General features: G+C 39.0%; 2 protein-coding genes across 6 annotated transcripts in view; one reads left to right on the top strand and one right to left on the bottom strand.

The window, feature by feature from the left end:
- Positions 1-13,486, bottom strand: part of PI4KA (phosphatidylinositol 4-kinase alpha) — a 96,110-nt gene that overhangs the window by 43,270 nt on the left and 39,354 nt on the right. The gene's annotated exons all lie outside the window — the stretch shown is intronic.
- On the top strand, positions 397-12,216 carry SERPIND1 (serpin family D member 1). The gene is made up of 5 exons (XM_048821351.2): positions 397-618; positions 3,168-4,036; positions 7,088-7,361; positions 9,288-9,432; positions 10,279-12,216. The coding sequence occupies exons 2-5, from the start codon at positions 3,184-3,186 to the stop codon at positions 10,468-10,470; spliced, it is 1,464 nt and encodes a 487-aa protein (XP_048677308.1). The 5' UTR covers positions 397-618; positions 3,168-3,183; the 3' UTR covers positions 10,471-12,216.

Here is a 13,486-nt window from a genome sequence, read left to right as displayed (position 1 = left end):
CCAATCACGGATCAAGCACTACACACATCCACACACACTCCCACAGTCCCAAAAAGATGGTCCCTGCCTCAAGGAACTTACAATCCAAGAAGAGACAAGACAACAGGTAGACACAACTAATAGATGGAGAGAGAAGAATGTCACTGTGAAACAATTATGACCAGTGTAATAAACAGCAGTCACTTTCAAGTGACTGACATCGAAACCTTAATAATGTTATTTTAACTTTGTTTTGTATGTGTCATATGCATATATACAGTGCACAACTACAGAAAGAGAGCTAGCTACATCATCCAAAAGTATACACATTCTTACACACAATTTTTGAAGAAAATCTTTCACATCCTGCAAGCCCACAGACAGAGCAAAAGCAAGTAAGCACTCCACAAAACCGTAAGATCAACAAAAGATCCATGGAAGAAGCAACAAATCACTTGGCAGAGACTACTAAGCAAGTAAAGGGGTTTTGGCTGACAAGGCAAATTTAGCAGTGTTTGATTTAGAGCCTGTTTACTTTGGGAGCCATACAATTTACTAGCATCAAAGTTCAGATTTAAACCCAGCAATTCGCCTTATTCTAGCTATTCAACGTATCCCTCTCTTCACAGTGGCTTGGAGGTAAGGAACATTATTATCGTTTGAACTGGATTTAAAATCTTAAAGAAAAATATATTCCAATAGCGGGGGAAATGCTTTGCCCACAATAGAATGAGGGTGAACAATACATTAGTGTATGGAAAAGGTGAGAATATAAAACTAGGAACCACAGACAGCATTGTCTTTTGTTAGTGATTATTGCACAGAAGTGGTTTTCCAGAGAAGTACCTTAACCTCTAACAGTATGGAACAAAAAATGTAGCCATCAGTCACTTTAAAAATAATAATAATAAAAAAAGTGAGCTATTAAGACTACAGTACTTCACTCACTATATAGCACAGGTTTTAGTACTGTTCTGTTACAAGTCCTTAAGGATTAAACAATGTTCGATTTCAATCTAGAATATTCATCTCAAATAGTTTTAAGGTTCCCAATGCGACAATAATTCATTTTCATTCTTTATGTACATCAACAGATGGGAAAAGGAGAGACTGATATTACCTGGATGCTACAAAAATGTTTAAATATTTCTCTTTCCACCTCCCTCTTAGTTCTCTATTTCATTGTTTAAGAACGGCTTTACATTCTCTTCTTTCGAAACCTCTTCCAAGGGTTTTCCCCCCCACACTTTGTTTTGTTTTTTAACATTTTGTCTGTTTTAAATAAGGGTCTTTGAAATAGTGGCATTCAATGGTACTATCCTACACTGCAGGTTCTAAACATTTACCTTTAACTAAATAAATCCTATCTGGAACAAGAAAAATAATTAATTTTAACAAAATCTGAGTTAATTTGTGTAGCCATGGGATACTGGTTTAGAAATCCTGAGTTTGACTTTCCAACTGCTTTCACCCCTTTCTGTCATAGAATAGCATATTATCAAATCCTTGCATTCCATCCTTAGTTGATATCACAGCAGTAAATTACAGCTTTTGCATGTATTTTAGGTCACTAACCAAGACAATCAATATGACCATGTGCTTAAATATCTAGGGACTGTTTCTGGGAAATGTGGGTACCCGGCATCTTGGCAAGCCAGGTTTCTAGTCTCTTCACACAATATGTATATAAGCGCAGCTCTTGATTTTAAAGCCATAAGGCCAAATTCTACCCTCTGAGACATTCATGCTACTCAGTGGGATCAACAAGAGTTGCGTGCATATAACTGAGGAACAATCTTCCATAAGAAAAACAGATTCTACCAAAGCACTTTCCCTGAAGAAATAACCGAGGCTACTTTCATTTCAATTTGATCCTAAACCCTTTCTTCTAAGAAAAACATTGGCATTTCTAATAATTACAAAAGCTATTGCTGCTCTACTTTTAATTATATAGCGATCCCACCTTTGGAAAAGGAGCATCATACATTGTATAATCCTACACATAAATCAAATAAATAAAAGGTACAATGCCCAGAAAACCAAAAATTAAAACCAAAGAATTCCCTCAAAAATCTAGGCAAAAAAAGGGTAAATGATGAAGCTGACTGGAACAGAAAAACCTGTACAATTACGGAACCATGCACCTAAATATGGCCCTGCTCTGGCAAAGTCACATGCATGTCCCAATGACACTAATCTCAGTAAATAAAGTTAAACAAATGCGTATGTCTTGAGGGACTGTGCTATGTCCCTAGATCTCCTTTATTCCATCCTCATTCAATTCCATCCTTTCAAAGAAACTGCCCATAAAAATCCCATTTGCTTTATGTTTAAAGTATGTTTTACAAATATAAAACATTTGTCATGTTTTCTTTGCATCTCTCTGATGTGCTCTAAACTAATGATTTCCTACTAAATTCAAACATTTGGAAGCTATTGTCTATCAGACTTCAGCTTTTTAAATTTTTTTAAGTACACATACTCTTACAGCTTAAAGCTTTATAATATACAAGAGACCTGGGCATTTTAGTAGAGACCTGGGCTAATTGTGTGTAAAACAAGCTGGAAAGCAATGACACTTTCTCCATAGACAGAAATCAACTGCTGTTTAATGAACTTGAAGGTCTCAGACCAGGACAGGTCCAGGCTTGAGATATTACATGAGCAAGAATTAATTATACTAGGCACCACTAAAATGGAAAGGCTATCACACACTGTAGCGGAGTGGCTGCCCCACTCCTGGGGAACAGGGGTAAAAGCAGCCAAACTGCAGCCTGCCCCAGAGAGCGGGGGCTAGATGATGACTGGCAGTAGCCACTGAGGCAAGGTGGGTTTAGAGGGTTGGCGGCCCCTCTGGGAGGGGAGACCCAGAGCAAAGGGGTACTACTGGGGCCGAACCCTGAGATAACAGGCACCGGGGTCCAGGAGGGCACGGGGCCAGCAGCAGGCGAGACACCGGCCAGGAGGAGGCGCTCTGTATGCTGGAGAGCAATTCTCAAGATGACCAGCAGGAGGCACTGCAGCGGTGAGTCTCAACTTTGCTACACACACCAAAAAAATCTTTGCAGGAGCTAGCCAACTATCCACTGTAGGACTCAACATTAATTTGAACAACCTACTGAAGAAAAGGGTAACCTCTGAAAGCTCAGATACTATACAGTTTCTCACTATGATATATTGTCTTCCAGCTTCTGACCTGTCACAATGAAGCTCCTGTTTCGTTTGTTTGTTCTCTCTCTCATCATAACAGCTGCGTTTTGTGGGATCAAAGACTTTAATAAGCACTTTGGAACTATAAATCCCCGTGAAAACGAAACCCACGATATGTCTAAATTTCCACCAGAGTTCCATAAGGAAAACACTATAACCAATGACTTGATTGCTGAGGAAGAAGAGGAGGAAGACTATCTAGATTGGGAAAAGATATTTGGCGATTATGATTATAGTGACATAATTGATGCTTCTCCGTATCCATATCCAGTTTCTGAAATTCAGCAAGGAAATATTCTTGAACTATTCCACGGTAAAACCAGAATCCAGCGTCTTAATATCCTCAATGCAAACTTTGGCTTCAACCTTTATCGGAGTCTGAAGGACAGAGCCAATTCTTCAGATAACATTTTGATGGCTCCTGTTGGTATTTCCACTGCAATGGCTATGATTTCATTAGGGCTGAAGGGACAAACACACCAGGAGGTACTGTCTGTTCTAGGCTTCAGAGATTTCATTAACGCCAGCTCCAAGTATGAGATTATGACAATTCACAACCTCTTCCGTAAACTAACTCACCGGCTCTTCAGACGCAATTTCGGTTACACACTGCGGTCAGTCAATGATCTTTATATTCGGAAGCAATTTTCCATTATGGACGATTTCAGAAACAACACGAAAAATTACTACTTTGCTGAGGCCCAATCATCTGACTTCTCAGACCCTGCCTTCATCACTAAAACCAATGAGCGCATCCTGAAACGGACCAAAGGGTTAATAAAAGAAGCTCTGGTGAACATCAACCCGACAACAATGATGATGATTCTCAACTGTATTTACTTTAAAGGTAAAAAAATTATTTCAGTTTTCAGCAATGGATTAATTTAATTTATGTTTTGAAGCACAACAATCTGAGGAACCAAGAATGAATCAAAAACCTAGACTACAGCTTAGGCCACAATAATTGGTTTTTATTTCATAGTCCTACTGGGTATTAAGAATTTGTATGAATTAATTAATTACCACTACTACAATGGACCATGACCTCACTGTGTCAGGCACTCTACAGACACAGAACAAAAAGACGGTCCCTGCCCCAAGGAGGCAATATATGGTTTGCATCCATCACCTCAGGAAAAACAGTCATAGCTAAGGGAGTCTATGCAAAACTATTCTCGCAGGAAGGATCACTGCAGTGTGTGTTATAATGGTCAAATTCAGTCCTACTATAAGCAGGTGCAACTCCACTGACTTCAAGGGAGATACAAGTGGGTTGAATTCAGTCCCACACATTTATAAAGAGTTTTAAAGTGTTCAGAATCCAGAGAATCAGCCAGGGTCAAAGACCCTGAGCTTAACGGATGCAGAAAGTGATCTGTACCCAGGGTCTACTCAAGGGCCTGACAAAAGTTACAAGCTTAACAAAAGTGGTCTTCTAATAAAAAGGTAGAGCAGAACAGCATTCATTATGGTTGGGATACATTATGGTTGGGGGGTGGTGGTTTTGTAAGGTGGTCTCTTGTACGGTTTTTAATTATGGGTAGAGCTGGTAGTGCTGCCTGGAGTTAAACTGCCTGAAACATCACATTACAAGAAATGGTTTTCAGTTTCTTATAACTTTCAGCCCAAACAAACAAAGTTTGGCAACTTTTCAATGTTGGGTATCTGATGCAGGCTACTTTGGGGGAAGGGAATTTCAGCAAAAATGGTTCAGCTGTCTCAGGAAGAAAATTAAGAGGAAATATGAGGATTTTGGCCATGTTAAAAATACTGGGACTGGTGCAGGGGAGGGGAAGAGACTAGCATGAAGAACCTGGGGAGAGAGACTGGGAATGGGTGGGAAAGGGGTGGGGAGGAAGGGAGGAAGAGACTGGGGCAAACGGCCAGTGGGGAGAGACAGGAATGGGGCAAGGAGTCAGTGGGGACAGGCAGGACTCATCACACCCACCCTACCCTCTTTACAGTGGGCGCCTCTATAGCGGCAAACTGACTAAGTTGCTACACAGCTGGTTTTTAAACCCTTTGAAAGGTGCAACAGAAGTCTGGGGCTTCTTTCTTAAGCCCTATCCTGAAGTTCGTGCATTCACACCCCGGCCCTTCAGTGAATCCACCACCCTGTATTAGGTCAGCAAGCTATCATGCCTTTCCTAGAATGAGTCCTAGCGTTAGCACACTGCTTCCCTTTGACATCCCCGTCCTTTAAAAAATAATCTTGAAAAAAAAAAATTGTCCTCCCAAAAGGCGAGTGAGTTTGTTTTTTTAAATTTTAAATCTAACTACTACTGGCCCAATACTTCCCGTTTCTTCACCTTTGAGACCCATCCACCTGAAGGGCTTTTAAAAATAAAACTGAACTGTAATGTGGCTTCTCTCATACAATTTTTGTTTTCTTAAAATAGTCCAAAATGTTAGACATTCTACAACTCTAGTACAAACCCATAGATGGGGAGGAGCTACAGAAAAGTTTTAGTATAAATATTAGAACACAAAACTTAACTAATGACGCCTGTTGCACAATGCATTATTACTCTGCTGATAAAAATTACGCATACAGCCCCAGGTTCTCTCTGGCAACGTGATTACACACTTTCGGATGAAAGGTGAGGCATCTGATCCTCTCCACATTACTAGCCATCCAAAAGCAATCACAATGGCAGACTTAGCCAAGCCTTTCTAGGTGAAGATCAAAGGTGACAGTCAGACTTCCTTAATCAAATGGGATGCATGTTATAGAAAATGTGTTTAGTGGGTGGAATTTCAGCAGCGAAATTAAGGTACCAACTTCCTAACATTGCACACAATTACAAGGTTATTAAAAAGGTTCTACAGTATTAGCTCCTCCATGCATTTACTGTTGTGCTCTATACTTATTTGCTCACTTAATTCTAATGCCGTTGATTTTAAAAGGAGATACCAATAGCCAAAATAAATGTAATATATAAAATTCTAACTGTACCTGTCCATCTACAAAGAAACAAGATGAACTCCTTCCAGAGCCATCATTATGAATACAACATTACATTAAAATGGCAGATCATCAACTATATTCTTTTAATATCATACTTTCACTGGACTATTCATGCACACTTGGGACCCTCAGAGTGTCTTCACCAGCCCTGATCCAAATCCCCTAGAACTCGATAGGAAGAATTCCTCTGACTTTAACGGGAGTTGGATCAGGTCCTTCGGGTCTGATCCTGCCAGGTGCTGAACTTCCTCAGCTTCACTGAGTCAAGAGTAAGCAGCACCTCACAGACTGGGTAGTCTAACCCCAGTGACCGTCCGGGCAGTAGCATATTTGTTTAAAAGTTCTCAGTTTAATGAAGTCAAAGCTTTGATATGCAAAATGTAAATGTTTTGTTTCACATGGAAATTAAAATTTAGCTGTATTTAGTTATGTTGATGAGACAGTATATTATAAGATGAATTCTAATTTTGAGCAGAATTACACTGATCTGCAAACATCAACATCAGATCTTTTAAAGCTCAATCTGCTTTTAAAGCTCATAATCTGAGAATTACATTTTCTCTCCAATATCTTTGAAATGATTTCCACTTTATATTTTAGAGTGATTTTTTTGAGACCAGCATGTGCATTTAAACTTCTTTAAATGTGTACAGCAAAGTCAGACAAACATCTAATTGGGCATCTACACACACTTGCAAATCATGTGCTTACATTTTTCCATGTTCATTTTTTAAAAACTAGGCTTTTACTTCTAAGTTGCCACAACAAATTCCCTCTTATTCCAGCCACAACTTAATGATCAGCCAGGCTACATTTTGCAATGATATCTGCAAATAAGCCTTCATCACTAAAATTATATTTTAACATCTTTCATTTACAAACTACAATTATATATAGAAATAAGGATGAGGTTTTCTGCTATATTAACAGGAACTTGGGAAAACAAGTTTCCAGTGGAAATGACAAACAAACGGACCTTCCGACTGAATGAGAGAGAAACAATAAAGGTTCCTATGATGCAGACCAAAGGAAACTTCCTGGCTGCTGCAGACCATGAGCTAGACTGTGGTGTGCTTCAGCTGCCATATGTGGGGAACATCAGCATGCTGATTGTGCTTCCAAACAAACTATCTGGCATGAAAGCACTGGAGAAGCAACTGACCCCTCAGGTGGTGGAGAGATGGCAAAAGAGCATGACAAACAGGTAAAATAGGTCTTGTCAAACAAGCTTGATATAGTTTCTTGAAGTTTAAATTGATAAAAGTAAACAGTGACATAACAGACTTCTGGAAGATATTTAACTTAGTACTGAACTACATGGTGATTTTAAAAACTTAGCATTATACAAAAATCAGTGTTGTCTATATTAAATAGATTAAAAACTGGTTAAATGATAGATCTCAAAGAATAATTGTAAGGGAGAAAAATCATCCAGTGGGAGAATTCCCAGTGGGATCCCATAAGGACCTGTTCTTGACCCAAAGCTATTCAATCTCTTTATCAATGATCCAGAAGAAAACAAAAATAGTAGGTGGTAGAGATTACAAACGACAGAAGAATTGGTGTGGGATAAATAATACCAACAAGAGTATTCTACAGAATAATCTGGATCACATGCTAAGCTGGGTTCACTTGAACAATATGCATTTTAATATAGTTAAATGCAAGGTTATACATCTAGCAACCAACAATGTAGGTCATAGTTATGGGGGGGGGGAGGAGACTATTTTAGAAAGCAATGACCTAGAAAAGGACTTCGGAGTCATGACAGATACCCAACTGAACATAAACTCATCATGCTTTGTGGTATAGAGCACACACAAAGCAAGTGTGATACCTCAATGCATAAGCAGGGGGATGTAGAGTAGAGCTTGTACAGTGTGTTACAACTATATAAAGCATTAGGGAGACCATTACTGGAACAGCGTGTCCATTTTTGATGTTGACACTTCATAAAGACGTTGACAAAATGGAAAGGGTTCAGAAGGGACACAAGAATGACCTGCCCTACATTCAGAGACTAAAGAAACTCAATCTATTTAGCTTAAAGAGAAGGTTAAGAAGTGATCTCACTGCAGTCTATAGCTACCTACATGGAGAGATTTATGATCGCAGACGGCTCTTCAATCTAGTGGACAAAGGCATAAATGAGATGCAATGGCGGAGAGCTGAAACTGGACAAGTTCAGAATAGAGAAGAGGGGCACATTTTTTCTTCCACAGTGAGGGTAATTAACCATTAGAATAACCTACCTAGAGATGCGGTGGATTCTACATCACTTGAAGTCTTTAAAGCAAGACTGGATGTCTTTCTAAAAGATCCAGTCGAGCTCAGGGGTTCTCAAACTTCATTGCACCATGACCCTCTTCTGACAACGAAAATTACTACAACCTCAAGAAGAGGGACTGAAGCCTGAGCCTGTCAGAGCCTCACCACTTCAAGTAAGGGGGGCAAAGCCCAAACCCTGCCGCCCTCAGGCTTTGGCTTCGGCCTCAGGCACTGGGGCTTGGGCCCTGGGCTCCAGCAAGTTTAAGCCACTCCCCCAACTTTGGGGTCCTGATCCACAGTTTGAGAACCACTAATCTAGCTCAGCCAGAAGTTATGGACTTGATGCAGGAATAACTTGGCAAAACTCTATGTTCTGTGTTATGTGGGAGGTCAGACTAGATGATCATAATGGTTCCTTCTGGCCTTATAATCTATGAACAAACAATGAACTCTCTCTCTCTCTCTTTAAATTACCTCTGTTGTATGTACTTGGTAAAACTCTAACCTATTGTGCCAGGGAGTTTCATAACAGATAGATGCATATGCTTATAATACCTATGTCATCTCAACATGAACTATGTACTGTAGAAATACAACTGATGTTAAGTCTGTTAAGCATTATAAGCATGTAATACATAAATTGGTTTTTGGTTGTTTTTTTTTTTTTTTGGCCTTAGATTTAGAAAAACTGCTTAGACAGACAATGCCCTACCTTTTAGTAAATTAAGCCTGGGAGAACATAGAGCAGGACTCCTGTATATGTCAGTGTCATGCCTGCTTGATAAGAATGGAACTGACATGCATAGTTAAGGGATGTGATGTATATTTCTCTAAGACCTTTAATATTTCTGTTTCTAACTAGAACAAGAGAGGTAGTTCTGCCTAAATTTAAACTGGAGAAGAGCTATGACCTGACGGATTATCTGAAATCCATGGGAATAGAAACACTGTTTGACAACAACGGCGACTATTCTGGAATATCAGATGAGAAAGTCATCATTGATATGGTAATTTTTCCCCTTCTACACTCATTCTTCTACTTATTATTTCCTGTCATCTGAAGTGTGGCAACAAAGGACAATAATTCACAGCTTAGCTAAGCAAATAACACAATATACCTGCCTCTCCTGGAACATAGGGAGTCTGTGTTTTTTTCCATACATAGTGGTAGACCAGTGGCTCTCAATCTTTCCAGACTATTGTACCCCTTTCAGGAGTCTGATTTATCTTGCGTACCCCCAAGTTTCAGCTCACTTAAACTACGTGCTTACTAAAATCAGACACAAAAATACAAGTACCACAGCACTCTATTACTGAAAAAATGCTTACACTCTCATTTTTACCATATAATTATAAAATCAATTGGAATATAAATATTGTACTTACATTTCAGTGTATAGTATATAGTGCAGTATAAACAAGTCATTGTCTGTGTAAAATTTTAGTCTGTACTGACTTCAATAGTGCTTTTTACGCAGGCTGCAGTAAACTAGACAAATATCTAGATGAGTTGATGTACCCCCTGGAAGACCTGTGTGTACCCCCAGGGGTAAACGTACCCTTGGTTGAGAACCACTGGTGGTAGACTATACATTTCTGGGAGGGGTCAGGTCATGACCAGTCAGGAAAGGGATTCGCCAAAGCCAGAGGACTGATGCCATATAGGAGCTACCAGTGAAAACACAAGAAAGCCACATGCAGGATACAAAAGATGTGATGTTGTAATTAAAGTTCCCCATGCTTTCAGCAAATTAATTCTAGTGCAATTCACCTAAGACAAAATACTAAGACTTCAAAGTCTAACCAAAGGGATTCTGCATTTTCTGTCTTTTTTTTTTTTTTTTTTTACACAGTTCAATCACCAAGGCACGATTACTGTGAACGAGGAAGGCACAGAGGCTGCAGCTGTGACTACAGTAGGGTTCATGCCCCTTTCCACTCAGATTCGCTTCGTCGTTGACCGCCCCTTTCTGTTTCTCATCTATGAGCATCGTACCAGCTGCCTGCTGTTCCTGGGCAGAGTCGCCAACCCCAGCAAGTTTTAAAAACAGAGGAGTGCTCTCATATCCAGGTTGTAGGATTACATTTTAGTATAACAATTTTTGAAAGGAAGATTTTACTTATCACATTAGTCAGAGGTTACTGTCATTACACGACTCACCATTTAACAGTGGAAAATGCAATATATATGAGACCATTCATGTGGATATATATCAGTGAATATATATGAATGGACTCACAGCAGTAGATGATTTGACTGCAATTTATAAAGATTAATGCCAGGCACTGATATCTGTATTAAAAATCTCATTAAATGACTTACACGGTGTTGTATTCAATGTATTGAACTTAACCAGCAAATAAAACATTAGACCAGGATTTTTAAAAGTGGATATCTAAAGTTAATTTCTTAAATCTGTATTTAGACACCTACAAACAGGCAGGCCTCAGGAAGTGCTGAACACGTTGCAGTTCTGAGATTATCTTTCCAGGTACCTAAATATAGAATTAGGGACTTAACTTTAGGTGCCCATTTTTGAAAATCTTGCCCTCAGAGCCTGATTCTGCCCTCTGATCAACCTCCTAGGCCAAATTCATCCTAGGGGAAACTGGCACAATTCATAGATGCATAGATCCTAGGGAAGTCTCAGCCAAATCCAGCAGCAATCTAAATAGAGATATAAATCATGAAGTAGAGAAACTTGTACTGATTTCACATTCGACAGGTTTATAAAACATGAAATTTACAAACCAATGAGGCAGAAAAGAGGGATTGTAGGAAAAACCACTTAGGAAAAGTAAGATACCATTAGGTTTAGTTTTGATTTCATACTAGTTCTACATTGGCATAACACCAATGATTTCAATAGTTACTCCTGATTTCCAGTAGTGTGAAATCAGAGTCAGTCCAAATGGGTAATTTATACCACTGTAAACTGTCACCAAATTTAGCTATCAGGTATAGACACACATCTGTGGGGAGCATAAGATCTAGAACACAGCTTATATACAAAAAGGCATTTTATATAAATGAAGTAGACAGGTAAATACTCTCCCCCACACCATATCCTCAAATACCCAAAGCTACATTTTCTGTCACGTTTTATTTTCTCCATTTCTTTACAGAAAAAGATTTATATAAACAAAGCATTTAGGCAGAAAATAGGGGCACTAAAGCTCACCTCAGGCTCAATCTAATGAAATTTAGTGGGAAAAACTTGATTAAAATAAACTACTGGTAACTTTTTCAGACTTTATAGTAGGAACAGAAACACTGTCTAATTATTCTCATCATCCACGTAGATGCAACATACTTCCATTCTAAAATGCTACCATTTGACAGGAGGAACAAATTTACACTTTTTCTACCAACTGTCAAATAAGTACTAACACCACATGTATTCACATTTCAAAACTTCCCTTTTCAAGAATTCATATTGTAGTCTCACAAGTTTACTGTATTATTGGGAATATCTAATATTAGACAAAATCTAAATGTTTTCAATATTAAACTTTCCATTGCATATTTTCTCTGGTAGCATAAGAAAAAACAAACAATAGTACTTTGATGGATTTACAAGTCTTTAATTAAGTCTTTAAAATGCAATTTGTAGTTGATCCTGTTTTGCTTTTATACAGCATGTGTCATTTTGAATTTTGTGCCCAACCATAAATGAAGCTGTTTAAACATTCAAGTAAATGAAAAATACCTATTGTATAGGAAATCACATGGTGAAGAGCTGATATCAAAAAATTATTCAACTCAATAAATAGCTTTTCCCTTTTCAATATTCCTACTTCATATTCCTTGTTCAAAACTTTTTTGCGCACACATACTTTTTCAGTGTTAAAAAGCTTTGCCACAGAAAACATTAAAGAATAAATGCAAGTATGGGAAGGTTATCTTATTCTTCACACACACATTAAAGAAAATAATCAAATCAAGAAGCTGAAAGAAACCTTTGGCAATCAAGAATGACTTTATCAAAGCCTACATTAGCTGGAAACAAAGTTCTAAAAGTTATTTTCGAGGCCAAGACCAATTCCTGTAACCAGGGAAAGAGGACAAACAGAAAAGCAAATGTAGCTGCAGCTCAGAACTCATGATCTTTATGCATTGTGCAAGACAATCAAATATTTGCTTCTGCACCCATAATGTAACCATTAACTCTTGCTACAGCTTCTGACACTGTTTATTTTACTCCCTGTAAAGGTCACATTGGTTAAGAAAAATGCAGTATACATCAAGTATTCAAATCAAATGCATTTTATCAACCAACATGTGAAACAGAAAACAGCCCCTTGCAGTATGTCACAAATGAAAGAGATCATTTTTAAAGGCCTGATCTTACTCCCTTTGAAGTCAATGCCAAAATTCCCATTGATTTCAATAGGAGATGGAGCAGGACCTGAAAGGGCAAAGCAACACACCAGTCACCACTGGACTACAGGCCTCAATTAGGACTACAATTAGTCCATTTAAAAGTTGCTATTTTTGAGCAAGCTACCTTTTGATATTTATGTAAATGTTCCAGTAACCTCTGGATCTAGCCTTTATAATCATGGATGAATTCAGTGGGAGCTGATGTTGGGTGCTCAGCACTTTTGAAAGTCAGGCGGGTGCTGAGAGACAGATTTAGGAGCAGGTTTCAGAGTAACAGCCGTGTCAGTCTGTATTCGCAAAAAGAAAAGGAGGACTTGTGGCACCTTAGAGACTAACCAATTTATTTGAGCATGAGCTTTCGTGAGCTACAGCTCACTTCATTTAGGAGCCTAATTTTACGTTCTTATTTTTTTGAGATCTGAGCCAAGAAGTTTGTACAGCCAGGTAGGGTTGCCAGACGCCCGGTCGAAAAGGGACTGTGTCGGCTCCGCAGCTCCCATTTGCCAGGAACCATGATGGTGGGAGCTGTGGGGGCAGTGCATGGAGTCTCTCTGACTGCCCATGTGCTTAGCGGCTGCAGGGACCTCATGGCTGTTTCCTTTGAGCCATGGTAAACGCCACCAGGATCCCACACCCTGAACCCCCTCCTGCACCCGAACCCCCGGCCCCAGCCTAGA

The sequence above is a fragment of the Caretta caretta genome, chromosome 15 (genome assembly GCF_965140235.1).
Source record: "Caretta caretta isolate rCarCar2 chromosome 15, rCarCar1.hap1, whole genome shotgun sequence".
Taxonomy (NCBI): domain Eukaryota; kingdom Metazoa; phylum Chordata; order Testudines; family Cheloniidae; genus Caretta; species Caretta caretta.
The sequence above is the reverse complement of the archived record's forward strand: the minus strand, read 5'-3'. Positions and strand labels throughout refer to the sequence as shown.

What these genes read in the sequence shown, in the direction of transcription:
- SERPIND1 (XM_048821351.2), top strand. Translation starts at nt 3,184, where the DNA reads ATGAAGCTCCTGTTTCGTTTGTTTGTTCTCTCTCTCATCATAACAGCT. An exon ending in CAAAAGAGCATGACAAACAG is followed by an intron (nt 7,362 to 9,287) that starts GTAAAATAGGTC and finishes GTTTCTAACTAG; the next exon opens with AACAAGAGAGGTAGTTCTGC. An exon ending in AGAAAGTCATCATTGATATG is followed by an intron (nt 9,433 to 10,278) that starts GTAATTTTTCCC and finishes TTTTTTACACAG; the next exon opens with TTCAATCACCAAGGCACGAT.